Genomic DNA, 27,560 nt, shown 5'->3' with positions numbered 1-27,560 from the left:
TATATATATATATATATAAAATACAAATTCATTGTACAATTATGCTTCAAATGATGATACAATACAAGTTAATACAATATAAACTAATACAATATGAATTAATACAATATAACATACCAAACGTATGCAGACCCGGTTGCAATAAAAGAACTACATGCCAGAAGTAGTAGGACATTATAATGTGAATTCATTATCTTATATGTATATCAAACACCAAAACTTAAAATGGATGAACATATTTACTAGCAGAATAAATCATCAAAAGCTTCCTAGTTACTACAAGAGGCCCTAAAAGGCTAAAAATAATAAGAATTTGATGTGTGCCTGCACTAACCTTTCTATAGAGAGGCCTTCTCTTCTTATCTGTCAAAGAATTTTCTTTCCCTGCAAGATCTCTCACCTCTTGCTCTAGAAGCTTCCCTTTTTTCCAAAGGTGTGATCCAGCTCTCTTAGCTTCTGTTCAAGTTTCTAGTCGATAGCATTCAGCTTCTCCAACAGCATGTCGTCTTTTTCCTTGATGTCATCAAACTCTTTTATCTTCATCATCATCATCATCATCAACCCCTTGTATTGTGGCCTTCTCCTTTTCAAATCCAGCCCTCTCCAGGAGATCAACAGAGGGCCCAACTTGTTCGTGCTGAAGAACTCCATAATTGGCAGGACAGTTCGGATCGTAAGCTTCCTTCCATTCCACTAACCTCATCCTCATGGCCCTATTTAGTTTCTGCTGAAGAATATGAATTTATCCTTGCCCTCTGCTACTTTAAGACGGTTCATCAATTTACCAGTCACCCTATATTCAGGGCGGAGTCGAACATGTTTTTGCTCAAACTTGTCAATCTCATTCATCTATTTAAAAGCATCATCAACAGTCTCTGTCAAAAAGTATTAAAAAAAATGCAAGGTAAATCCAATTGACAAACATACAACAAAGTCATCTCAACAAGAAAAACCAAACAAGTCAACAAGGGAAATAACTGTTGGATAAATTCACGAACAATATAGAAACAAAGGATAAATATTCAATAAATAAAGAAGAAGAGAAGGAAAAATGATATACAGAAAATTAAATAAGTTAGGAAAACCTGTACAGCAAGATAAAACAAAATAAATTAGGAAACCTGTATTGAAGAGTTGATGATAGAGTCTTGCTAGTAGCAATATCCTAAAGACAGTATTTCTCCCCTTCTCTATGCTTGAAGTTCTGTAGGAGACTACCTCCCACGATTAAACTATCAAATGTTTGAAATTGAGTACTCAATCCCAAACCCAATGCTAGAACAAAAATATTTTTCCTCTTTGTACGTTTCTGCAGATTGTGTAATTCAATTGTTCTCTATCTGATGAATAAAATCAATCATCTGTATATAAGTTATTTTGTACTCTTTCATGGAAAGATGCAATTCCACGTAAAGGTGAAAGTTGTAGCAGGAAAAATAACTTCTATTTTTCTGAAACATCTTCTAACAGAAATCTAAAAAATAAAAATAAAAAAATATTTTATTAAATAAAAAAATATATATATATATATATATATATATATATATATATATATATATATATATATATAATGGGTAATCAGGTAGGCAAGCCTTGCTCAAGTTTGCCTTGTTCAATTTTAATATGTATTATGATGGGTAATTAGGTAGGCCCCTATTGGGGAGTCCATATTCAAGTTTAACTCATATCACTTATGCTTATAAAGCAAACAGCTTCTCTTAAACTTTCCATGTGGGACTATGTGTTTTTGTTTCAAAACACTCATAACCTCAACATTATCCCACATTTTGAAACAAAACATTATAATGTGATGAATGTATGCAATGTAATCAGAGAGGAAATAGATGTGTCATGCTTTAGGAAAAGTGTCTTTTGGACTTGAACTTACCTTAGTGATGCATATTCGATTTACACAGTGATGCAATGGATATAAAAAATCTTGAATTGTTCTCTTTATTTAGTAAATCAAGACAATATGTTTCACACAGAACACACCTTAAATATTTTTTGTTCATTCGTTTATATTCTTTTTGGTCCTGAATATATCCCGGTATTCATAATAGCTCTAGAGAATTCAGCCATTAATTCTCATAAATGCGACCCCACATTTACTATCATATAGGTGATTTTTAATAAATCATTAAATGCATAGCATAGCCTAAACAACTATATAACCCATTGTCAGCACACCAATTTCTTCAAGAATGGATTTATGTGTGTCTACCTTTTGAGTTTCTCCAAACCAGTTTGCCTATTGAACCTAGAATCAACTAGGTTAGGTTTCCACCCAGATTAACATTCTATTGGCTTTAAACCCATTCCTCTTGTAGTATGTGCTATCCGCTCTCTAGGTAGGCCTTTTGTCAAAGGATCAGCGATATTTTCTTTTGATTTCACATATTGTATGGACATTACTCCATTAGAGAGCAACTCCATTAGAGAGCAACTGCTTAATAGTATTATGCCTAAGCCTTATATGTCTTGATTTACCATTATATATATTGCTTTTGGCTCTAGCTTGAGTTGCCATACTATCACAATATATACAAATGGCTGTCACTAGCTTAGGCCACACTGGAATATCTTCTAAAACATTCCTTAACCATTCTACTTCTTCGGCAGCTTTGTCAAGTGCTATAAATTTATATTCCATTGTAGAATGTGCTATACATGTTTGCTTTGAAGATTTCCAAGAAATAGCAGCACCACCTAATGTAAATACATATCCACTAGTTGATTTTAAATACTTTAAAACTCTAATTAATGCTTTCCAATGATCATGTCCTGGACAATGAGTGTATCTACTAAGCTGACTTACTGAATAAGCTATATCTGGTCTAGTAGAATTCATTAAATACATTAGGCTTCCAATTATTTGTGAATATTCTAATTGAGAAACTGCATCTCCTGTAAACTTTTTTAATTTACAACTTGTATCAAAGGGAGTTACAGCAACCTTACAGTTAGACTGCCCAAATTTATTTAATATTTTTTCTACATAATGGGATTGTGTGAGAATGTAACTATCATTATTTCTTTTAATTTGAATTCCTAAAATGACATCTACCGTACCTAAGTCTTTCATGTCAAAACTAGTATTCAACATTTTCTTAGTTAACATAATCACATCTTTATTTATTCCCATTATTAGCATGTCATCAGCATATAAACATACTATCACACAAGAATTTTTATAATTCTTAATGTATACACATTTATCACATTCACTAATTTTAAAACCATGTGATAACATTGTATGGTCAAATTTCTTATGCCACTGTTTTGGTGCTTGTTTAAGTCCATATAAAGACTTAACCAATTTACAAACTTTATTTTCTTGACCTTTAACCACAAAACCTTCAGGTTGTTCCATATATATTTTTTCATCTAATTCTCCATTTAAAAAAGCTATTTTAATATCCATTTGATGTATCTCCATATCATATAAAGATGCTATTGCAATTAGCATTCTAATTGATGTTATTCTCGAAACAGGAGAATAAGTGTCGAAATAATCCAACCCTTCTCTTTGTCTATATCCTTTAGCAACCAAACGTGCTTTATATTTGTCTATAGACCCATCTGTTTTAAGTTTCCTTTTAAAAATCCATTTATAACCAAATGGCTTATTACCTGGTGGTAAATCAACCAATTCCCATATATGATTTTGTAAAATGGATTCCACTTCACTATTTATAGCTTCCTTCCATAAAGGTGCCTCAGGTGAAGACATATCTTCTTTATATGTTTGTGGTTCTCCAATAGTCACGTATGTAATAAAGTCTGGTCCAAAATTCTTTGGCATTTTAATTATTTTACCTCTTCTAGATTTCAAGTCTTGATCTTGGACTCCTAAAGTAGAAGGTTCCACAAGAACTCTCTTCTTTGAAACATTAATATTATTTTCATTATAAGGAAATATATTTTCAAAAAATTCAACATCAATAGATTCAATTTTGTATTCACATGTATATCAGAAATTTCAGATTTATAAACTAAAAATCTATATGCAATACTAGCATTGACAAAACCAATAAATACATAATCTATAGTTTTAGGACCTAGTTTAGTTCTCTTAGGCAATGGAACAAGCACTTTTGCAAGACAACCCCACATTTTCAACATTTTATATGATAGAATTCTTACTTTCCATATTTCATATGGTGATTTATTAGAATTCTTTATTGGAATTCTATTTAATATAAAATTAGCAGTAAGTAATGCTTCACCCCACAAATTGTGTGGAAGCCCTGAACTATTTAACATGGAATTGATCATGTTTTTAAAAGTTCTATTTTTTCTTTCTGCTACTTCATTTTGTTGTGGTGTATATGGAGCCGTTGTTTGATGTACAATTCCATGTAAGGCACAAAAATCTGAAAATGCAATTGATTCATATTCTCCACCTCTATCAGATCTTATTATTATGATTTTCTTTTCCAATTGATTTTCAACTTCTGCTTTATATGTCTTAAACATATTCAAAGCCTCATCTTTGCTATGTATTAAATATACATAACAATATTTACTGCAATCATCAATAAAAGTTATAAAATAACTTTTTCCACCACGTGTGGGAATAGACTTAAAGTCACATAAATCACTATGAATTAAACTAAGCAATTCATTTGTTTTTTTCTTGTATAGACTTAAAACTTTGTCTAGCAAATTTAGATTCAGCACATACTTCACATTTATGATGTATATCAATATTAAATTTTGGTAATAACTTTAAATTAACCATTCTATGTAAAGATCTATAATTAACATGTCCTAATCTTAAATGCCATAAATCAAAAGAGTCAACAATATAAACAGAAGCATTCATAACTTTATTATTAGCATTAGTAACCATTACATTGAGTTTGAATAACCCATTAGCCAAGTAACCCTTTCCCACATACATCCCACCCTTAGTGAGAACAAACTTATCAGATTCAAATACAAGTTTGAAGCCTTTCTTACTAAGTATAGAACCTAAAACTAAATTCTTCCTAATGTCAAGAACATATAAGACATTAGTAAGAGTTACAGATTTTCCAGAAGTAAATTTAAGCACCACATTGCCCTTTCCTTCCACCTTTGATGAAGATGAATCCCCATATACAAATTTTCTTCTTCAGAAACTTGTTTATAATCAGAAAATAAATTTTTATCACTACATATGTGCATTGTGGCTCCTGTACCAACCCACCAACCCTTTGCATCTGAAACCATGTTAATTTCAGATACTACTGCAACCAAATTCTCATCAGATTCATGAACATTTGGTTGATAATTGCGTGTAGATTTTTGGTCCTTGCGGTTGCGATAGTTTTGTACTTTGTGTCCTATCTTTCCACAAACCCACCAACTTCCTTTAATTTTCTTGAAGGCTTTCCCTTTTGGAGCATGTGGATTAACACTCTTTGCATCAATCTTTTTTCCTTTAAACTTCTGGAATTTAGGCTTTGAGGTTCCCTCAATGATGTTGGCTTTCTCTCCATCAACTTTGTCTCCCTTTCTGTAATCTTCTTCTACTCGAAGCCTTAAGATCAAATCCTCCATAGACATCTCTCAGCATGTAACTCATGAATCAACACTTACAATTCTTCAACCTGTTTCACAACAGTTTTAGAGTCAACCATAATAAACTTGAGAAATTTACCAATTACAAATTTCTTTGCACCGACATCTTCAGTTTTGTATTTCTTCTCAAGCATTTCCCAAACTTCCTTTGCAGTCTTATATGAAGAATAAATATCATATAAACCATTCTCTAAACGATTCAAAATATAGTTTCTGCATAAGAAGTCAGATTATTTCCAAACCTCAATGGTCATCAATGATTCCTTTGAAGGAGGATCACCATCTGCCTTGGGAACCTCTTCTTTGACTATATGTGCCAGATTCATGGTTGTTAGATAGAAAATCATTTTTTGTTGCCATCTCTTGAAGTCAATACCATTGAACTTCTGAGGCTTCTCATCAGAAAGATTCTTAGAGAACATTCACAGGATTTTCCATTATACTTGCTTGCGAATCTGTCATTAGTTACTGTCTTTAGATTGTTGGATAAATTCACAAACAATATAGAAACAAAGGATAAATATTCAATAAATAAAGAAGAAGAGAAGGAAAAATGATATACAGGAAATTAAATAAATTAGGAAAACCTGTACAGCAAGATAAAACAAAATAAATTAGGAAACCTGTATTGAAGAGTTGATGATAGAGTCTTGCTAGTAGCAATGTCCTAAAAACAGTATTTCTCCCCTTCTCTGTGTTTGAAGTTCTGTAGGAGACAGCCTCTCAGGATTAAACTATCAAATGTTTGAATTTGAGCATTCAATCCCAAACCCAATGCTAGAACAAAAATATTTTTCCTCTCTGTACGTTTCTATAGATTGTGTAATTCAATTATTCTCTATCTGATGAATGAAACCAATCCTCTGTATATAAGTTATTTTGTACTCTTTCATGGAAAAATGCAATTCCACATAAAGGTGGAAATTATAGCAGAAAAAATAACTTCTATTTTTCGGAAACATCTTTTAACAGACTTCTAAAAAATAAAAAAATAAAAAAAATATTTAATTAAATAAAAAAAAAAAAATATATATATATATATATATATATATATATATATATAATGGGTAATCAGATAGGCAGTTTTGTTCGTACCCGTTGAAGCCTTGCTCAAGTTTGTCTTGATCAATTTTAATATGCTTTATGATGGATAATTAGATAGACCCCCATTGGGGGCATGTTCAAATTCAGCCCATATCACTAATGCTTATAAAGCATAACAGCTTCTCTACTTTCCATGTGAGGCTATGTGTTTTTGTTTCAAAACACTCATAACTTCAACAATAACATTTTTCTTCATTAAATTCACATATTTTGGCATTGAGTAGAAGCACTCTGTACTTCTTTGTTAAATATATGCTCAACCAGGCCAGTTGAATAATGCAGCACACTTTAGCAACACATACCAGACTCCGCAAAGTTGTTGAGCAACTCCCGGTGTCGCTTGGCCTACCGCTGAAACTCATCGAACCTTTTCTGGACTGCTTATCGAGCGTATCTTTCGTCGTCCTGGTCGTAGTCGGAGTCGGTGGGCTCTTCGTACATGTTCAAGTGAGTCTCTTGTTGTGTTCTGCTACTGCTGCTTCTCATCTTTCTCTCAAGTTTCTCAATCAATGGCATGTAGTCCTCCTCATCTTCTTGGTCAATGTCTTCCCTTCTCCACCTCCGCCAGAAGGTTCTGGATGATGCGGTAGCGTAAGAGATTCTTCACGTAGGCCATGGTTTCGGTGTTATGGGAGTTTGGGAAAAATTTTGGAAAGTGTAATATATCTGTTTGCGGAGAATGGAAGACATTGCTCGCGCCTCCTAGGGCTACCGTGAGCGTATGGATCGCACTTGGAAGACAATTGGGTCATTAGGCCCATTACCAGTGGCATAGAGGCCTTCCAATTTAATGGTCCAGCCCCGCATAGTGGACCCTTTTGTGATCCAGTCTAAGTTTGTAAACAAAACAAGAAAGGTAACAAAAGCGGTTTGTTATTAATTAGCTTAACCAACCTATTTTCGGATAATACCTTCTTTTGTTTTGTTTTGTTTTTTTTTTTTTTTTTTTTTTTTTTTTTTTTTTTTTTTTTTTTTGATCACGAACTCAAAATAGTCAGGGGTTTTTTATTTTTTAGATATATATATATATTTTTTATTAAGTTTATCATCTTTTCAATTTTCTTTAAGTTCATTTTTACTTACAAACTACAAGTACAAAGTTTGGTTAAAAATCTTCATGGAAAACTTAAAATATTGTATTTCTCAATATTCCAAAAAAAATATATCAGAAATCCCTTTAAATGGGTGTAAAAGCCATAAAGCACCTCTTAAAACCAAACATTCTCATTATGTTCAAAGCAAGGCAAGAAAAGTAGAATTATCTAAAATATTTTGTTACCATAAATTAATTAATATTATTAACATAAAAATACTATATACTAATTAAAAAGCCTATTTTCTTTTTTCTTTTTTTCTTCTTTTTTTTCCGAAGGCTACCAATAAAGTTGAGCCGACCGCTGGTGCCATTGCACGTAGAACAAACTGCTTTTTGAATTCAAAACTTTATGGAGTTGCCGATCAATCAAACCTTGGGTTGTCTATAAGTGCCCTTGGCAATGTTGTTCGAAAGCTTTGAAATGTTTTTCTTGTCTGCGGGAATGCCTTTGATAAGGACAACCGCTGAGCCTCCCTTTCTAATTTTTCTTGGTGATCTGGAAAAAATAAACCTGTAAGACATCCATTATTACGAGCAGAGGAAACCTTTAGTTCACATAAAGCAGCAACTGATTTCATAATACAGAATGTCAACAAACTGCATATATTTCCTGCCTTTTTCTTAAATCTTTGCTGACTTCTTCTTTTGCAGTGTCAAGATTATTTGTTGCGGCTTTGCAAACTTCTTCTCCAGAGTCGTTCTTCAAGTTATTTCTCTGCACAAGGCAAACATAGTGACACAAATGCATAGTTAGGTTCAAAACCATGCACTGAAACTCTCCAGTAATGATCGCTTAATTGAATACAGAGAGGAACCAGCAGAGAGAAAGAAAGGGAAAAAAAAATTTCTCATTTGACCCTTTTTCAGCAGTCAAAGACAGATTACATTCTTAGTGAATCTACTTGTGATTTGCTATTATTCGTTTTGAATCAAATAGACATAGAACTGTAAAGGAATCTAGACGTGCATGAATCAAATTTGCAAAATCAACCTTATAGATATCTCCTAACCAGAAAAGCCAGCATATATTGGTTAGACAAAAAGCTCACTGCCTTTTTGTTTATAATTAATGTAAAACCAAGGGTAAGTGTTCTCACAAGAATGAAAATACTTAACCTTTAGACGGTAGAGAGAGAAAAGAGAAAAAAAGATAGCACACACCTATTTGATATATGGGTATATTGGATGAATGATACAACCTAACCATAAAAATACATTTTGAAATTGGAAAGCTCACTAGAATATAAATAACTTAAAAAAAAAAAAAAATGCATATCAGTCATACACCACAAAGATCAATACAAAATGCTGCTGCAACAAGCATAAAGACATGAAATTATGCTGCAATCCATTCCTGAAATATAAAACCATGATGGCTAATGCCGTTAAAAATCTTTGTTGCTATGCAATGCATTCTGTCGAAACCATTTAGACACTTCCTCTACTTTAATGTGGCTCATCACAAGGTAATTCGACATGGATTAAAGTTTAGATAAGATAAATAAGGAAATGATCCAAAGGAAGAGCATAAATTCACTCAAGAGGCAAGCTTATTGTACAGAGATACAACATTGGAAAACATGTGGATTGCTATTGAAGCCTATCAAAAAACAACAAATCGATTACTATATTTGCCACCTGCAAAACCAATTATGCATAATCACATCACCAAATTAGGACTGTTGCCCATTATCTCAGAAAATTTTATCAAATTAAATGCAAGTGAAGAAGCAGATAAGTGTAATAACAAGAGAAACAACAATTAAATTGTAACATCATAATAGCCACATAAAATCTCAACAATTATTCATCCTAACCCTCAACAGCTAAAACCAGAAAATTTTCAAAGCAATTAATGGCCGAGAAAGACAAAAGTTATGAAACATGAGTAGTCATACAGTCTACTATCAAGTCTGCACAACATGAATGCGTTACACTCCGTTTCATGCCGTTATAATTGCCCGACAGATTCCACACCTTTATATACAGATTACTTAGAACACCCAATTACAATTGAAAACTAAGGGAGAGAATTGAACGCTTGAACCTTAATTTTCAGCAAAATATAAAATTCCACAGAGGTTATTCATTCTGCTTCCATTTCCAAACTATTTTATAATGCTGATCCATAGTACAAAAAGCAAACGACCAGAACTTATCCGAAATAGTTTTACTTTTCAACGAAACAAAATAACCAAGCAGACATTAAACTCAAACATAAATGGGAATTACTAGAAAAAAATCAAAGTATTATATACTAAAGCCAGTAATATTTTTACCACTGCAACTTCAAAGTCAGACATTGAAAAACTCATTAAATCATGATGCACTAAACGAAGTCATTTCGACAAAGCTGGAAATTATGATCACAGTTAAATTTAAGCATGCAATAATAAGAAATCAAAACTTTTCATGACCACAGCAGAGATATAAGCAAACAACAAAGAGAGTTACCAGAAGATAGTCTTAAAACTCACTTCGTTTGATGAAGGCGTTGTGCATTGATCGCCATTGTCTTCCTCAGAAGCCAAAACTTTAGCTTTCTTCTTCCCACCAACAACAACAACAACCCCATTATCATTTCCTTTCCTCTTCTTTCTCCCAAAGCTCCTTAATTTTCCCTTTTTCTCCCTAACTTTCCAAGCATTTTTCCTCCTAAAAACCAATTTCTCCGACTTCCACAACCCACAACTCGTATCGATAACAGTCACTTCGCTCCTCGAGTACCCTTTTAGCTCTCTCTCCCCTTTCTCTTCCTCTTCTTCTTCTTCTTCTTCTTCATCTTCATCTTCATTACCATCAACATCAACGACCCCACCACCCACATTCCCTGCTTTCGTCTCCACCAAACTATTACTATCCGAATTCAACGAAGCCGTAGCCACGGGGGCATTTTCGCCCTTTTGCACAAAAACCGAGCTCTTCTTCACTTCGATAACGCTAGTGTTACTGTTACTGGAATTATTATTTCTCGTGGACACGACGCAAAGTTTGGGTTTCGTTTGTTTCCTGGGAATCTTTTTCCCGGAAAGTTTGGAACTTTCGTCGGAGCCGCCCATGTAGAAGAGCTCGGAGAGAACGTTGCTCATTATGCCGTACCATTCCTTGTCTTGAGCTGCGGTACGGCGCGAAATCTCGGAGCGATTGATGAGGACACCACCACCCTGAGCGTCGGGCGGAATTGAATGTGGGGAATCGGAGGAAGAGGGGCTAGGGTTTTGGGTGAGGAAGTGGTCTAGGTCGAGGTCGTCGTCGCCGGTCGGAAAGCCCTTGTTGGAACGAAGCCGGTCGAGCCAGTTCGAACCGGACTTGCCGGCCGGCACTGAACAGAGCATGCTGAGGTGGACAGATCCGATAGGTTCGTCGCACAGAACTGTATATCCTTCAACCGTAGAGAGTGGGCGAGATCGAGCTTCGCAAATTTCTATTTTTTTCTTCTTTCTTTTTTTTTTTTTTTTTTTTTTTTTTTTGTACCCTGGCAAAAAACTTGAAACGGCAGCCTGAGACGGCGCCGGTGCGCAATGCGCATAGTTGGTAGGCTACCACGTGTCGTTCATTTAAACAGGAACGTTAATTTAAACACGAGGGATTTTTAGATGGCTGGCACCACTCTATCATTGGCAGATGCTGGTACCGAAGATTTTCAAAAATAATTGGGCTTGATTCCCCCCTGCTCCCTTAACCCAAATGGGCTGGGCTTAACATTTTTTTTTAATAAAAAATAAAAAAGAATTAAAGAAACACGTTGACATAGAAATAGAAATAAATTTTTATTCATTCTGACCATAATTCATGATTGTAACTTGTTAGAACCCAAAAAAAAAAAAAAAAGAAACGAATTGTCAATCAAATCCACATGACCATATTGATTCATATTATTGGTGTCGGTGGAGACCAAAATGTTCATGGGCGGCGGCCTTGTTCTAATCTTATCAATAATTGAAAAAATGAAGATAAAAAAATCTTATTGATGAAGTAGGTCTCTGATGTGATTGACCTCCCAGTCATAACAAAGCAGCATCCAAACCAGGTATATGTTGGTTGAATGAAAAAGAATATACTTTTGTTTTAAGATAAAAAGTTTTGTATTGTATTTACTTCAAATAACCTTAATGAAGGTCCTGCTTGCTTACAGACTTACCGTTGAAACTTTTTTTGTTACCGATTTCATGAAAGAAGAAAATGAAATCAATCATGCCCGTGTATTTTTTGTTTACTTCATTTAGTGTATCCCTTTGTCGCTGTTTAAATTTCATGAACATCAAGCAAAACTGCCTTGAACCTTCCACAACCAAAATTATGAAATATTGACACAAGGAGATGCTAAAAAGCATAAAAAATGGAACACTCATTCGGATAGCAAATGTAGAATTTTCTTTCCGTAAATACTATCAGAAAAATACCTTTTTTTAAATCAATCACTTTAACGGATGTGTTTATCCTATTACTAGACATTGATAAACACCCTGGTCTTGGAAGCAGGACAGTGGTATGCTAATCATAAAGCAGGCACAGTAGAGCAAGTAGAGCTTTTCTGAGATATTATGGACCCACTAAAGTTTCAAAGCAATCCAAGCCATCAAACTGAGGAGCCAACTTTGGCATCTGAGGGGCCTTCACTTCCATCACTACTGCTTTTCCTACTATCTTTTGGATCGATGATTGAATCCCATGACCTCCCAATTCCTGAACATACATATATATAACATCATTATTATCATCACACTTGGGTATCTTAGATTTCTTCAGTTAAATAGATTGTTGATGAGTAATTTAATTTACCTTTGATTTGGAATCATTTCTATCAAAGAAGTATAACCCAGCAGCTGCAGCACCAGCAGCAATAATAGGCAGTTTGACATACACAGTAGTCGTAGCCATTGTAGCCTGGAAATATAGCTCTGGGTTTTAAGAGCTAGATACGATCCAAGTATCCTTGAAACGGTAGATAAGCAAGCAAAGCTTTAATTGAATATGGAGAAAGAGAGTAAAGGAAATGAAAGGAATGTGAGATTTCTTGCTGTTCAAGCGAAGTAAAGAAGGAAGTGAGAAAAAGCAACTAGGTAGGACTTAGAATCTTACAAAGGGATGCGTGTTATGTGGGTTTAGATAATTTTGGAACGAAAAAAGTGGGAAGAAATAATAAGATATTATATAAGCTTCATTTATTTATATATATATATATATATATATATAATTGGGCCTTTTTCCATGTAGAGGATGGATTTTGTGGAGACCTTTTTGCTTTGTATCTTAGAAAAGAAAAGGATAACCCTATCTATATATTATCTTATGCAGTATGAGTATTTTTTCTAATTTGTAGAACAAAAGCAAGCCACGTCCTCCTCTAATGCGAGCCGACCACACGCACTTTATTTTTCATATGGATCTTTTTTTTCCCACGCTAAGCAACTTGCAGATAGCAACCCAAGCCTTTACTCCAGATGTTTCTTTATATGGCTTTTTATTCCCCAACTTGACTTTTGTTTTGTATTGACCTATCATGGAAAAATCTCGATGCACCACTTGCACTCTTCAATAAGCTGGATAGGCATGGAATTAGGAAATGGAGCCTCTCATCCATTCAAATTCATTTGCTATTTGGGTTAATTGGTGCTTTTTCAATCTATCAAATTGTAGTCCTTAACACGCTCCAATACCCATCTAATAAAGTAATAATTGAACGAAAACCGAACTTTAAGTAACGTATAGCTTGTTTTAAATAGAATTTATGCACTCAGAGAAAACTCAATTTCCTAAACTGAAACAAAAAGTTAGAACTTGCACAACGGGTATAAACAGAGCATAGAATATTCAAAAGTTAAATCCACCAAAAAAATCATAGAAATTAACAAACCTATATCCAATAGTATATGGGTTTGGTCAGGTTAGCAGGAGGATGAGAGTAGAAACATGACTTTCGGTATTCGACCCATGAATTTTGAAGCTTTCTATTCCTGTTCCTTTTTACTTTATGTTGATTTTTAAAACCTTCAAATGTATAAAATTTGCAGAAACACCATTCGCTATAGTACTGTGAAATTTGTCCGTTACAAAATATTAGAGAGATACTATAAAAATTTTCAAAATTTTCTCTCTGTTTGGTCTTCAAGTTTTGGGTTTTGCAAATAGGCAAAGAAATTTAGGGAAAAAAAAAAAAAAAAAAGTTAAAACGTGTTTTTTCCAACCATGCCATGTGGCTTCACAATCAAAAGTTCTGCTTTTTTATATTCAGACGCTAACGTTCGACAGCATCATAGCAGTGGAGAAAGTAATAAAATTTTCAAAATTCAAAAAAACGTGATGAACTCCAAGCAAGGATCAAATTCATAAATTTTCCATTCATTAAATTTCAAACTATACAATAATTAATCCGACATAAATAAATATATATACACTCTTTGATTCAAAAAGGTATAATAGTTTCGAAACAGTTGACACCATCGAGTTCCGGCGCAAACCTTGGCCTCCTCTGCTTCTGCACTTGACTAACATGCGACGGTGGCGATGGCGATGACGAATTCCTGTTGTGATCACTATTGCTGGTGTTGCTCTTGCTATTATCTTTTCCGTCCTTCTCCACCGACCGAACAACCGAAGAAGAAACAGAGGAAGAATCGGCCTTTGGATTTGGAACCTCGGAGGTGAATTTGAAGTTATAACCGTAGGATTCGCCGCAGAGCGCCTCGAAGGAGCTGAACAAAGACATCATCGTGATGATCGTAGAGGACACAAATCAAAGGCTTTCACTGTAATACTAGAGAGAGGAACTAAACTGGGTATAAGAAAAACGTAAGCTTTTTTTTTTTTTCGGTTTTGGGTTAATGACGAATTAGAATATTGCAGTTGACGAATTTCAAAGGGAATGAGAATGAGAATGAGAAAGCCAAGAAGGAAGGAAGGTATTTAAACTAAACTGGGAATTGGGAATTGGTAATTAAAAATGTAGAAAGATCTGGAAGGTTTTAGTTAGGAATTGGGTACAATAAATTGATCCGTTAAGTTGAGTTGAGGAGGTCTGAACCGTCCATTGATAACAAGTGTGGGACCCAAGGTCATCAACGGACGGCTTTAGATGACGTTAATGGATTAGGATTGCGATTACGGGGGTTTTCGCCGCGTAGACCAAAACCAAAGACGGTGGTGGGACCGGGAAGTAGGCAAAGCTACGTGTCACTTCCAAGCTGCTTCTTTCTCCACCAACCTGGAAGTTGCTCGACACGTTACAAGAAAACACGTGTCCTTTTCATAGTGGCTCTCTCTATTTGACTTTGATTTGCTCCTTAATAATTTGTACGACTTAAACCACGCGTCTTCTTATTTAATTTATCACGCGTGTCGTTATTTAATTTGACATGACATTTTACTTTTGGATTAATTCCACTCACAACCACCATCGCCACAAAAAAATTAATTTTAGGATGAATATTTCTATTTATATTTATAAAAATATGAATTGGATTTTAAAAAGATTTTGAATAGATTATAATTTAAATTAATTATTTAAAAAATAAAAATAAAAAAATCATCTTTTCAGATATTTTGAATTTATATAAAAGTGGATAAAATTTAATTTTAATTTAATTTATTTTTAATAATTTAAATTTAATTTTTATTTAAATTAAATTGAATTCAATATATTATAAATTATTTGAATTAAATTGATTACTGAATTGAAAATATAAATCCACTCAACTATATATTTTTTATTTTTTTATTTTTAATATTTTTTTAACATATTTTCAATTCTCAAATTGAAATCCTAAATATGCTTTGCCACTCCCTACCACAATAACCATTATTCTATATTTAATTATTCTAATTATATTTTATATTTAAATAATTATAATTTATTATTTATATTTTATATTTAAAAAATTTTTAATTTATAGACTATTAAATACAAACCAAATAATCAATCCAAACTATATCGATTATAAATTGTTTTACTTGATTTGGATTTAAAACTTTAATGATTTAAATTAGATTATCTATTAGATAAATCCAAAAATATAGATTAAATTGTATTTTAATTCAAAACGAACCAACTCAATCCATATACATTCCTATTTCATTTCATAAAAAAACCGATAAACTTGGTTTCAGATAACAAACACTCATTTATCATTCCCTCTTTCATTTTCATTTATACCCCTTCAATTAATATCATCCAAAACCCCTGCTGGCTATAGTTTTTAAAACCAGAGATATTAAATGGTTATTAATCTAAGAGGATCTTGATGAAACATACCCCTTTCATTTTTTTCCCTCTATTTAATGAGAACTAAGAAGCTCAAGATCAAAAGGTTGATGAAACTTGAAAATGACATTTATTAAATTGCCGGTGCCTTAGTTCGGGCATAAAGGACACAAATTGCCTTAGCCTTTGCTGCATTGAAAAAGCCATTTTACATAAAATATTAGGATCACATCATTAATAGCATACCAAAATAATATTAAATCCTAAAAGCAATTTAATCTTAATATCATACATCATCCCAATAGTCAGTCTTTAGGCCATATATAACTTGGGTCCTTGTTCCAATACTTCTCCCTTGCTCTCTCACACAAGAAAATAAGTCTATATAGAATCCATAGTTCAATCTTCTACTGCCAAGTCCAACAACAAAACCAAGTTCCCCGGGGAGTTACTTGACTCAGACGTAAAAGATAAAGAGGTGGATCAGCCACTTCCCGACCTCACCTGCAAAACGGATCAACCTCTAAGCAAAACCATTTCATATTTTGTTCTACATGGTAACTTGTTCTCAAAACAAACTCACTTTCCCAGGAAAATATTATGTGGCAAACCTACTTTTAAATACTTTTATTTCATTTAGAAAATTACTACATTTCCTAACATCTTATTCGTATATACCATCTACTAACTATTATTTGACATGTGCAGATGGATCATCACTCAGAAACAGAATCCTCTTACCGGGTGGGGTGATGCCGACCTTGATCTTGATCGAGGCCTGCATTTGTAATAACCATTAGTTCATGTCATAGTAAAAAAACTAAACACGACTTTAGAAACAGAATTTATATATATATAAGAAAAAAAGAGCCTGTGGACAAGACCCAAATATTTACCTAGAAGCTTTGACAGGAGATGCAGATCTGGACCTTGAAACAGATCTAGAAACAGATCGATCTGGCGATTTACTGCCAACAAAAAAGAAAAACAAAAACAAATGAGGGAGTCCCTGATACAAATGAATGTGTAAAAGCAACACTAATTACTACACAGAGAGAGAGAGAGAGAGAGAGAGAGAGAGAGAGAGAGAGAGAGAGAAACAAATGAATGTGTACAAGTAACACTAATTACTATATATATATATATAGAGAGAGAGAGAGAGAGAGAGTAATACCTTCGATCTCTCCTTACACTTCTACTTCTGCTACGGCTTCTACTTCGGCTCCTTGAGGGACTTCTCTCATACTTCTTAACCTGAAATATGCAATACAAAATACACAACTCAGTTTAGGATATAAACATAGAATGGCTGACAACACCATAGATAAATATCAGTTGGCACTGGACTATAGAGGTTTAAAGAAGTTTACAGGCATCTACAGGAAACATAACAAACTCATTAAAGAATAACTTGTACCCGAATATAAGCTCTTGCCCAAGGATTTCGAAACTCAGTATCATCCAGTTTCCGAATCTGACAAAACAGAGATACATCAGATATTGAAGTAGTGTGAAGCATAATGGCACCATGGTACTATTTTCCAAAAACTTACCGCATATTTCATATCATCATAGTTGTTATAATCAACAATACCAAAAGTCCCTGAGCATGAACAGCAATTCCATACAGTGAGTACTCTTTTATAAACTAAAGAAATCATTAGAGATGTATAGAGATTGACATGCAGGACAAACATATTAAAGCAGCTAATATAAGAATAACAACTATTTACAGTACTCCACAAATGCAATGAGAGAGCTCCCTTAGGTAGCTTCCAAAATAAAGAAACTTTAAGTTATTGCCTCTCCCAACAGAAAACTCAAATGAACCATATAATATTAAACTAAGTTAATAATAGTTGCAACAAGTGGTAATCGTCATGTAATACCTTCACCATCGCGGGAAACCTCGGCAAAACACACGTCACCAGCTTTTCGCATATGATCCTGAAAACAAATACCAATCAGATTATTGAAACAACAGCAGAAACAATATTTGCAAGTAGTTTGTGAATCAAGTATAATTCCCCACTTTCAAATCTTGCCAAGAAGCAGAAGAAGGAAGGCCACGGACAATAACTGCACCAAATGCATAGATGCATTAGAACAACCATGATCGACTCTAATAAACTTGCTCAAACATTTTCTTCATCTTGTTCATATATTTAATAATTTAATCTTCTAGTAAATGCACCTCGATATTCAGAATGGCGTGAAGCACCAAACCGGCCTCCTCCACCACCACCATAGCCACCACGACGGTCACTAGAAGATGGTCCTCTACCACCATGGGCAAGTTCAACCTGCATTAAAGAGAAATGATAAATTAATTAATTAAGAAGCAACAGCAGTATATGAAGGCAAAGAAAAACTATAATTACCCTTAGACGACAACCATCAAAGTTATAGCCATCACGAGCCCTGATTGCATCTTCTGCATCTCGAGCATTCTCAAACTAAAACCGAAAAAAAAAAAAAAAATAGAATCATCCAAAAGGAAACAAATTGGATAGAAGTAAACCCAATAACATAGCATGATGGTTAGGAAAGTACCTCAACAAAACAATAACATGGAGGGCGAGGAGGTATCTTCAGTTCAATATCCAATATACGACCATACTGCAAATATCGAGTAAAATTAGTGTGTTATCAGAAGAACTATCCTGATCACATCTATCATTCTATTATAGATTTTGAACAGATGTTACATCAAGGCATGGGCATTAAAAAATTTGACGTCAAAAAAATATAGTTATAGAATACAATAACAGACTGACTACAAGAACAAGTTAGTGAATTAGTACTTAAATAACACCCAAAACACAGTGCCGAGAAGAAATCCACACTGACCTTGTAGAATAAATCTTCAATTTCCCATTCCCTTATATCTGATGGCAGGTTGCCAACATAGATTGTGCGAGAAAAGCGCCCACTCATATCTGACACCAAAAGATTACTGGGATCAAATTATTCACCGCATTCAGCAAAATGAAAATCCTGTAACCATAAAATTCTGACAATTTCTAAGCTAGAGCAACGCTATTCACTATGGGTCCAATTCTCATTTGCATGTACTCTGTTGATGATATCAAAAATTAAAGCAAAACCAAAACTATGAAGCAAACCAAGAGAGCAATCCTCGAAGTGAGCCGTGCTCCCCAAGCTCCATTGCTCATTTGCTCCAAGATGCTCCAAAGCATAAATTATATTGAAATAAATTTTGACTCCTCATCCTCTCCAGAATTTTAGCAGATGTATAGATCTTCTGAGAGTGAGCAAGAATCTCCAATTATAAAAATTAACAACCATAACTCCACACTGAATCTCCCAATCCCTCTCTATATCCCTATGTATGATTGCAATGCTCATATTTGTCCAAGCGCTTGTCATCTATCATAAAGAAAGCATCTGTGTCATGAGATGAGGTAAGATGGACATATATTTATGCATTTACCTTACTCAGCTCTCTTTAACAGCATTGAATAAACAATCCGGGAAAATGAGCGCAATAAAATCCCGTATGTAACTCAATTTTTGAATTAGTGCAGCCTTCAATAAAGTTATGTCCAGGACATAGAATGTGTATCTATGTCTTCAGCCCCATAGTTAATAAATTTTATAGAATATATAAACCTGATCCTGGAGAGAAGTCTAATAGATGCATTGGTTTTCATTTTTCAGAATTTCATTCGAAACTACAATCTTTTCATACTTTTAGCATCTATAAGACAAAGTGAGAAACTATGTCTTCGGTCACAATCCATGTATAAAATGGTTGTACTTCAAGTTATTTGGAGTGGTAATCCTAACTGCTGCTTAATAAAAGTTAAAAATCATTCTCTGAACTACATGTGTTTTTGTATGATGAGAATCCCGATTGGAATAAATAGCTCTGTGTTCTCCATTCATGATAGTATATGGAGATTGATGCCAATGAAAATATTTGAAATAAGCAGCTGAAGAAGCAAAACTATTGACATCTACAAGATAATATTTCTTACACCAGCAACATTACCTATGCCTAGACAAACATTAGAAAAATCATACTAGAACTTAATAATTGAATCAAACAATAAAGTTAACAAGAAACGACCCTCGACCCCCAAAAAATAAAAATAAAAAAGTTGGATTTTAGAGCCTGCATTTCTAGTTTCAGGCATGTTCTTTGTAGAACAAATTCATCTCTTCAAAATTTAAATAAGCAACAATAAAGATGCTAACCACTTATTAAATTCCACAAACAAAATGTGCACTTCAAGGAAAACCAAGCATGCAAATCCAATAGAGTTTCCAGCAACTATAACCACAAGACAAACACAATAGCAGAAAACTCTAAGCACGAAATAGAAATTTAATCAAGACCCATGTCCAAGATTGTTTAAAATTTCAATTTCCAAGTAAACCGGGGAACAATTAGAAACAGTTGCAAAAAACCCAATAATTAAAAATACCCTAAAGTATGAACATAAACAAACACAATGAGAAAGAAGAATAGATGAAAACATCGACAAGCATCGCACCGAAGATTGGGGAGATAGAAGACCAGCACTGCAAACGACCCAACAATTTGCGAACAGTCTTTCCCAAGCAAACAGTGGTTGAAGAAGCTTGAAAACTAGGGTTTTGCAGCTGCTCCGGTCTGCTTTCTGCTTGCGCGAGGGAAAAGGAGGAGAGACCTTTAGTGTTGTGGGGGGTGGATAACATATACGAAATTCAAGTGGGCCTGGGCTATGTACACTATTGGGCTTTCAAATCAATGAAAAGAAGGTTTTTTTTTTTTTTTCCCTGTCTGTTTTAGACGTACTGAGACTCGAACTAGGGTTTTGGTGTTGGTTTTCCATAGAAAACCTAGTAAGAAACCAGCTGAAGCTGGATTCGATCCCGGGATCTTCAACATCAGGGCTACAAATTTCCCTCCATTTTCCCAAAGTCTCAACCACCCAAACGGCTACTGAAAATCAAAGTAATGGCGTCGAGCTTCCAGGCCGTTTCAACGGTGGGAGCTTTATCCTATCCAAACGCTATTGCCTGGTCCGATGAGAACCTAATCGCTATTGCTTCCGGTCACCTCGTCACCATACTCGTACTGAACTCTTTTTTTCTTTTCCTTTTGTTTTTTTTTTTTCTGGTTTTACATTTTCATCATTTCTATGCTTTTCTTTTTTTTCTTTTTTTTTTTTTATTTTGGGTTAAGAATCCTGCATTGCCTTTGGCACCACGGGGCCTTGTCACGATCTCAACCGGCGAACCGCCTTTTACTATCGGAGTTGTTGACAGGAACGGTATTTCTTCGAACACTATCTTTCCGTAATTAACATTTTCTCACATTTCCATTTTTCAATCTTTTTTTTGTTTTTTGGGGGCAGATTTACTCACAGCTTGCTTGCTTCCAACATCTTTGTCTCGGGACACTCGGCCCTGCGTTCGATCAATTTCATGGTCGCCGATTGGACTAGCTCCTAATGCCGGGTTCAACCTCTAGAAACTTCACCTTCTTCAACTTCTTCAACTGTGTAATTGTATTTGTAATCTCACTTCATATATATATATATATATATATAAGGTGCTTGCTTGCGGTTTGCACAACGGAAGGTCGAGTGAAGCTTTATCGTCCGCCATTTTGTGATTTCTGTGCTGAATGGATAGAGGTATTTTTATTGTATATGCATAATAAAGTTTTGAAACTTTTTTTTTTTTTTCTAATTATTGTGAATTTGCAAGTGTGGTATGAATATATATTTGTATTCTTCAGGTTGTGGATGTGTCAAATAGACTTTATGAGTATCTTGCAAGTATCAGTTTTGGTGAGCAAGAAGCTTGCACAACCTCGAAAACTTCTGATGTAAAGTCCTTTTCAAAATCCAACTTTAGGATTAGTTGTCTTCGCAGTAATATTGGATGAGACCTAATTTATGTTTCACAGGAGCATGCAACTGAGAACAGATTGGCTAATGAGGATTCAGACATTGTCCTAAGACGTGGGAGGAAACGAAGAAAAGCCGTTGCTTCCAGGATAGTGTAAGTACCTTAATTGTCCTTTCCCTTCTAATAATGTTTTCGATTTTGAAGTTTATTTGTACTGTACTCGATTTTTATTTTTATTTTTATTTTTTTTTGTTTATGCATGTTGGCTGTTGCTTTAATCTGGAATCAAAATATGAGTTTTAACGTTCTAATCTAATGGATAATTTGAAATGTTCTTACATGGAATCTTTTTTGCAATACTATGAGCTTCTATTCGTTAACTTTTTTTTCTTTTTTTCTTTTTTCCTTTTTTTTTTTATTTTTTTACTGGGTTTGAAAACGACGCTGCAACAGAAAAGACTCTATTTCTGATGAGCAGGATGATGAAACTGGGAAGGAAAGACAGGAATTGAGTATGGTATGAATTTCCCCTTCCTCTTCTTCTTTCTATGCCTCTTTCCAGTGTAGAACATTCATATGTTGTTAGAAACATGCCAACGTGTATTTTGGTGTATTGTGGCTCCTTCAAATTTTATTTATATTTGTTGTTACTTTTACCTTATTCAGGTGCTTTATACCGGCACTGCCCCATTGAAAGTAGACAATTCAAAACGGAATGTTTCTGCCTCTAAGTCTAAGGCAAAACCTCGCAAAAAGATACCAGAACACAGCACACAGCCACTGATAACAGCAGATAAATATGCTTCTCGCAGTTCAATGTTATCATCACTTGTAGTTGCTTGGTCACCAGTGCTGCAATTGACAAGTAAAACCTGTTCAATTCCTCAAAATGGTTCATCGGTCTCTTTACTTGCTGTTGGAGGAAAATCTGGTCAAGTTTCAATATGGAGAGTTTCTGTACCAAATTACTTTTCTATAGAGCATGGTGGGGTCCCAACTACTGCGACAATTGTTGCACTTCTTCAGGCACATCATACATGGATCACTGCAATTAGTTGGGCATTACTGGATTCTGATTCTTCAAATCCTCATGTTTTATTGGCCACTGGCAGTACTGATGGAAGGTGAGTCAGGTATGCTGGTATATTGTATTCAAATCATATTCTGATATCTTTTGTTTGAACTTTTATTTAGTCAGATGCTTCTTTTGTTCATGGTGGGGAAGTGCTTTTAATGGTATAGTGCTAATGTGGTTTTCAAATCTTATTCTTAAATGTTAATGTTTTACCTCTCTGAACTTCCTTGTATTCATATTTTTTTTCCCTCTTCATTTACTTTGTCGTCCTTTTCAGTGTCAAAATCTGGCTGGCATATAATGAGCAATTGCTGAAGTCGACAGAATCTAATCATGCTTCTTTTTCCCTGTTGGAGGTAGGGACAAGTGGTAGCTCTTCCTTTTTCCGTTAATAATATCTGGCCGCATATGATTTTATCGTTGATTAAATCAATCTTAATGTCTGAACATAATAGGTTATAGCTGTTGATAATGCCCCAGTTTCAGTACTTTCACTTGCAATGCCTGACAAGTTCAGTGACAAAATACTCTTAGCTATTGGTAAGGTATCTGGATCTTCTGAAGTATGGATATGTGATGTATCCAGCAGCAAATTCGACAAAGTTGGCTTATATGAGATGCATGACCATGTTGTAAGTTTCTTTTTGTTCATCAGTTTCTTTTTTCCTTTGTCTAAGTTCGCAGTTGATTTATGTGTTTAAGTGATCATCAGGTGACAGGTTTAGCTTGGGCTTTTGATGGACGTTCTTTGTACAGCTGCAGCCAGGTATTTAAGTTCATAAACGCCAGTATAACCATGTTTAAAAGTTTAAGTTCATCATTCTTTTGACATTCTTTTGGTTTAAATGGGACTAGGATAACTTTGTGCGAAGTTGGATATTAAGTGATGGTGTGCTCCGTGAAGTACCTATTCCTTCAAATACTCCTCGGCTAAGAAGCTCAACTGATGTACGTTTCTACACTCCCAGTATCTTTTTCTTAAAAATTTTCTTCTAATCTAACAAATTTGAAATTTCCTTTTTGCAGTTGCCAGATGCATACATTTCATGCTTGGGTCTTGCAGTCTCTCCTGGAAATCTTGTGATTGCTATGGTACTACATAAGCTTTCTCAAATATTCCTCTTTGCTTGCAATTTTCTGCCTAGGAACTTAAAGTTGTTGATAAATTCTAACGATTTATAAACTTTTTTCTGTATGGCAAATATAATCTAACTGGCTAATCTCCTTTGTCACCTTACTGGTAGTTTTTTATCTGGTGAAGAATGTATATATTAATGTGCCTTTCTTTCAAAAATATGCATCCTTATTCTGCACATTTACCATTGTAGGTTCGCAACTTTGATCAAGATTTATTAGATCCAATGTACCAGCAAAGGTGATATAACATTTTTCCCCTGCCAAAGATGAAACTGTGATGCTAATTTGCTATGTGAAAGAATAAACTATGGGAAGCAGGAGAATGAAACTCAACTCGATTCGATAAATCCTTGATCCCAAGCCCTGAATAAGCTACTACAAAGAATATGAAATGGAGAAACTTAGGTTTCATAGAAATAATTGGAAAGAATAGGAACAATAAAAATAATAATGGAAAAAAGTATTCATTTTAGTTTTCTGAAATAATTTCTGGGTATATTGTCTAGGACTCAAAAGGCTGCTGTTGATTTCTTTTGGATTGGTGCACAACAAGTTAATCCTTTGTCGGACTTTTCTCCGGATGTTGTCATTCCTGGTTTTCCTGGAAAGGAATTGGTTTGCTGGGAATTAAATATTCTTTGGTCTTTGAAACAGTACGAAAATCAGAACAAGCCTCTGGTTGTTTGGGATATTGTAGCAGCATTATTGGCTTTCAAATGTTCTTCAGCAAAGTATGTAGAGCATGTACTGGTCAAGTGGCTCTCAATTTCATTCGTTGGATCTCAATTTCAAATGGGACTCTCTGCCGAAAAGATTTTGCCACATGTTTCAAAAAGTTTATCAAAGCTTGCTTCTCGCCAGTTGCACCTCCTGAATATTATCTGTAGAAGGGTGATATTATCAGAGCTGAAGCCTGAGCAAATAAACTGCAAAGAGCAGAACTTGCAAGGACTAGATTGTACTGAAGAAGAAAAATTGATGATGTGGATTGAGTTGCTTTTGAGCAGTGAAAGAGAACTCCGTGAGAGGCTTGTAGGCCTTAGTTTTTCGGCTTTTACTAGTCTGAGTCTGAGGTCCCATTCAACTACAGTTTCTTCTCAACCCGGAGATTGGTTTCCTGTTGGATTAGCACAGATGGAGCAGTGGGTTTCACTCAATCGTGATGTTGTACAGGACCAGTTAAGAGTCCTTGCAATAGAGGTTGGAAAGCATAAGGAGAGGTACAATTTGCTATTCCTATGCAGTGATAATTCCTTTGCCATCTTTATTTTGATATCATTTACCCCTCTTGATAATGTCAATGGGCTATTCATAAATAAAAATTGATAATAAAAAATCACTTTCAAACTGTTTGATGTGATGCTTGTTTGCTTGTCTTTAACTTAGCATGAGAGTTCTTCATTCACTTTTTCGGTTTTTCCCCTCGTCCTTTCGTAACTGTTTGCTGGTTATTATAAGTACCTACAGCAATTGCCATTTATAAAATGCTAAAATGCTTTAGTGGTTGTAGATGATGAAAATGACTTGTAGTACTAGATGTACAACTCTCTCTCCAGTCTCTACAGCAACATTGATCTATGCTTATTATGTTGTAATAAATGTTTTCTTTTTTCGGTTGGGGAAGGAACAGACTGCAATTAAGTGGAAATGCATCAACAGAGAAGTGTAGTTATTGTTCATCCTCGGTTCCATTTGAATCTTCCGAAGTTGCATTTTGTCAAGGAGTTGGACATGGCCATAAACTAGCTAGGTGTGCTGTTTCTATGGAGGTTTGCCCTCTAACTCCTCTATGGTTTTGCATGTCTTGTCATAGACAAGTATTCAGACTGCCACCAGAGACTCTATTTGCGTTGCCCGAATACCCTGTAGATTTCAAGTCATCTGCTACAAATATTTGTTCAAAACCCTTGTGTCCATTTTGTGGGATACTGCTACAAAGACTACAGCCGGATTTTCTGCTCTCTGCATCTCCTGTATAAAAGCTAAAGACTTTCCTGTATACATGTTTGAAGTGGCTTTTGATGGCCATTCAATGAAGTCTTTCTTACCAAACCGATGGCCATGACTAGCATAAGTGGAAACTTACCTAATCCCTTATGGAAAAAATAAAAAATAAGTTGGGGGATACTTATTGTATAGTTCATGGTAGAATTTCCTAGGCTGTATATATATATATATATATATATATATATATATATATATATACACTGCAAACGCTTAATTTTCGTAACACGTACTTAATATAAAATATATACTAGATGACCAATTAGGTTCCTTGTTTGATAGAATAGTTAGGCCTAGTATGGTAATACTTGGATTCTAAAAGAATTAGCTACAGTGGTATTGAAAATTAAAAAAAAAAATAAAAAAATTTCAGTAAAATATTTGATAAATTATATTAATAAAAATGCTATAAAGTGTAAAAGTTACAAATAAGTGTTTGATAATTATTAAATTGAATTGTTGTAAATTTTACAATTATCAAAATGGATATGGCGTATAATGCTTAAAATATTTTTAAATTTTTTTATTTTGATAAATGGTAGAAAGTGTTACATTAAAATATATTAATCTTTTGTTCAAATTTCAATTTTAAAATAAAATACTTGACAACCAAAAAAAGACTATTTGTTCAAATTTCTTTAATAATCAGCTTTAATATATATTTACAAAACACCTAAATGATCAAAAATAATTTTATAATTAATTTTAAGACATCTAAAATTATTACCAAACTAAACCTAACTGTGAAGCGGTAGGGTAACATCCTAATTTTACCATCATCCTCTACCTTCTCTGATTTTTTGTCATCCTGGAGTTATTTTTTCAAACTTGTTGACTTTAAAATATTCAAAATCCGGTTTGCTGTTTAACCTAAATTGACCATGTATATATATTCAAGGGCTTCATATTCCATTCCCTATCCTGTGGTCAAAAGATTTACATAAGGTTTTGGTTTTGGCTAGGAAAAGTAGACAAGGGTTGGAGGTTGAAAACAGCTAATGGGCTTTTAAGAATTTTGGATGAGATTGAGAACCAATTTAAGCTTTGAGTCTTTGACTTGGCAAAGCCAAGGGAGAAATTGAAATTCTTCCTGGGGTTATATGAAGTTTTAACCTATGAGCAGCCACCTTTCCATAAGGCTTTGACCACTCTTTTAGAATATTTTAAACAAGTTGATGCTGTAAAAGGCCAAAGAAGAAGCTTTAGCTAAAAGACTATACGTACCCATCCATCACAAAATTCCAAGCTCATATCTACCCGACACGTGGACATATGATGTGGATGGTACCATTCTATACTAACCACATTAGAAAAAAGCATCCTGTTCACAATTGCCATAGATTTTTTTTTTTGGGTCAGTCACGCTGTCATCCTTTGTTTTAAAAGCATATGAAAAATATGGTTCCTCTTGGAGAGATGTGGGACACTCCCAGTCATTAGGAAAAGTCCAAAGTTGATGATTAAAATATCCGCATAAAATTGTTTGTTTCCAAACTATCAAAATTGTTTTT

The 27,560-nt window shown here is 34.3% G+C and overlaps 3 protein-coding genes and 1 pseudogene across 7 annotated transcripts; 1 reads left to right on the top strand and 3 right to left on the bottom strand.

Annotated features, from left to right (window-relative positions):
- Positions 1–220: 220 nt before the first annotated feature.
- On the bottom strand, positions 221–7,727 carry LOC107404751 (uncharacterized; annotated as a pseudogene).
- Positions 7,728–7,930: 203 nt separating this feature from the next.
- LOC107404758 (uncharacterized) lies at positions 7,931–11,458 on the bottom strand. 2 transcript variants are annotated; one of them, XM_016011750.4, is made up of 3 exons: positions 10,246–11,458; positions 8,383–8,483; positions 7,931–8,279 (listed from the first exon to the last, which is right to left on the bottom strand). In XM_016011750.4, exons 1-3 carry the CDS (start codon positions 11,101–11,103, stop codon positions 8,135–8,137), a joined length of 1,104 nt encoding a protein of 367 aa, XP_015867236.1. In that variant the 5' UTR covers positions 11,104–11,458; the 3' UTR covers positions 7,931–8,134. The 2 variants fall into 2 exon arrangements, with proteins under 2 accessions (XP_015867236.1, XP_015867237.1); XM_016011751.4 differs by having other exon boundaries at positions 7,931–8,264; positions 10,246–11,457.
- Positions 11,459–16,075: 4,617 nt separating this feature from the next.
- LOC107414995 (serine/arginine-rich splicing factor SR34A) lies at positions 16,076–20,648 on the bottom strand. Of its 3 annotated transcripts, none has more exons than XM_016023231.3 (13): positions 20,489–20,648; positions 18,819–18,907; positions 18,522–18,587; positions 18,350–18,424; positions 18,163–18,271; positions 18,001–18,047; positions 17,858–17,915; positions 17,522–17,571; positions 17,386–17,442; positions 17,143–17,222; positions 16,865–16,936; positions 16,710–16,746; positions 16,076–16,472 (listed from the first exon to the last, which is right to left on the bottom strand). In XM_016023231.3, the coding sequence occupies exons 2-13, from the start codon at positions 18,903–18,905 to the stop codon at positions 16,452–16,454; spliced, it is 759 nt and encodes a 252-aa protein (XP_015878717.2). In that variant the 5' UTR covers positions 18,906–18,907; positions 20,489–20,648; the 3' UTR covers positions 16,076–16,451. The 3 variants fall into 3 exon arrangements, with proteins under 3 accessions (XP_015878717.2, XP_048325701.1, XP_048325700.1); XM_048469744.2 differs by having other exon boundaries at positions 18,819–18,924; positions 20,489–20,628; XM_048469743.1 differs by lacking the exon at positions 20,489–20,648 and adding an exon at positions 19,094–19,235.
- A 50-nt stretch (positions 20,649–20,698) lies between these two features.
- LOC107404763 (uncharacterized) lies at positions 20,699–26,044 on the top strand. 2 transcript variants are annotated; one of them, XM_016011758.4, is made up of 16 exons: positions 20,699–21,051; positions 21,163–21,250; positions 21,335–21,437; positions 21,532–21,616; positions 21,721–21,810; positions 21,892–21,986; positions 22,287–22,350; positions 22,500–22,957; positions 23,186–23,264; positions 23,364–23,540; positions 23,621–23,674; positions 23,764–23,856; positions 23,935–24,000; positions 24,237–24,283; positions 24,552–25,265; positions 25,670–26,044. In XM_016011758.4, exons 1-16 carry the CDS (start codon positions 20,935–20,937, stop codon positions 26,022–26,024), a joined length of 2,685 nt encoding a protein of 894 aa, XP_015867244.3. In that variant the 5' UTR covers positions 20,699–20,934; the 3' UTR covers positions 26,025–26,044. The 2 variants fall into 2 exon arrangements, with proteins under 2 accessions (XP_015867244.3, XP_060675543.1); XM_060819560.1 differs by having other exon boundaries at positions 20,700–21,051; positions 25,676–26,044.
- Positions 26,045–27,560: the final 1,516 nt, after the last annotated feature.

The sequence above is a fragment of the Ziziphus jujuba genome, chromosome 8 (genome assembly GCF_031755915.1).
Source record: "Ziziphus jujuba cultivar Dongzao chromosome 8, ASM3175591v1".
In the NCBI taxonomy this organism is placed as follows: Eukaryota; Viridiplantae; Streptophyta; class Magnoliopsida; order Rosales; family Rhamnaceae; genus Ziziphus; species Ziziphus jujuba.
Note: the sequence above shows the minus strand (reverse complement) of the source record. Positions and strands in the feature narration are given on the sequence as shown.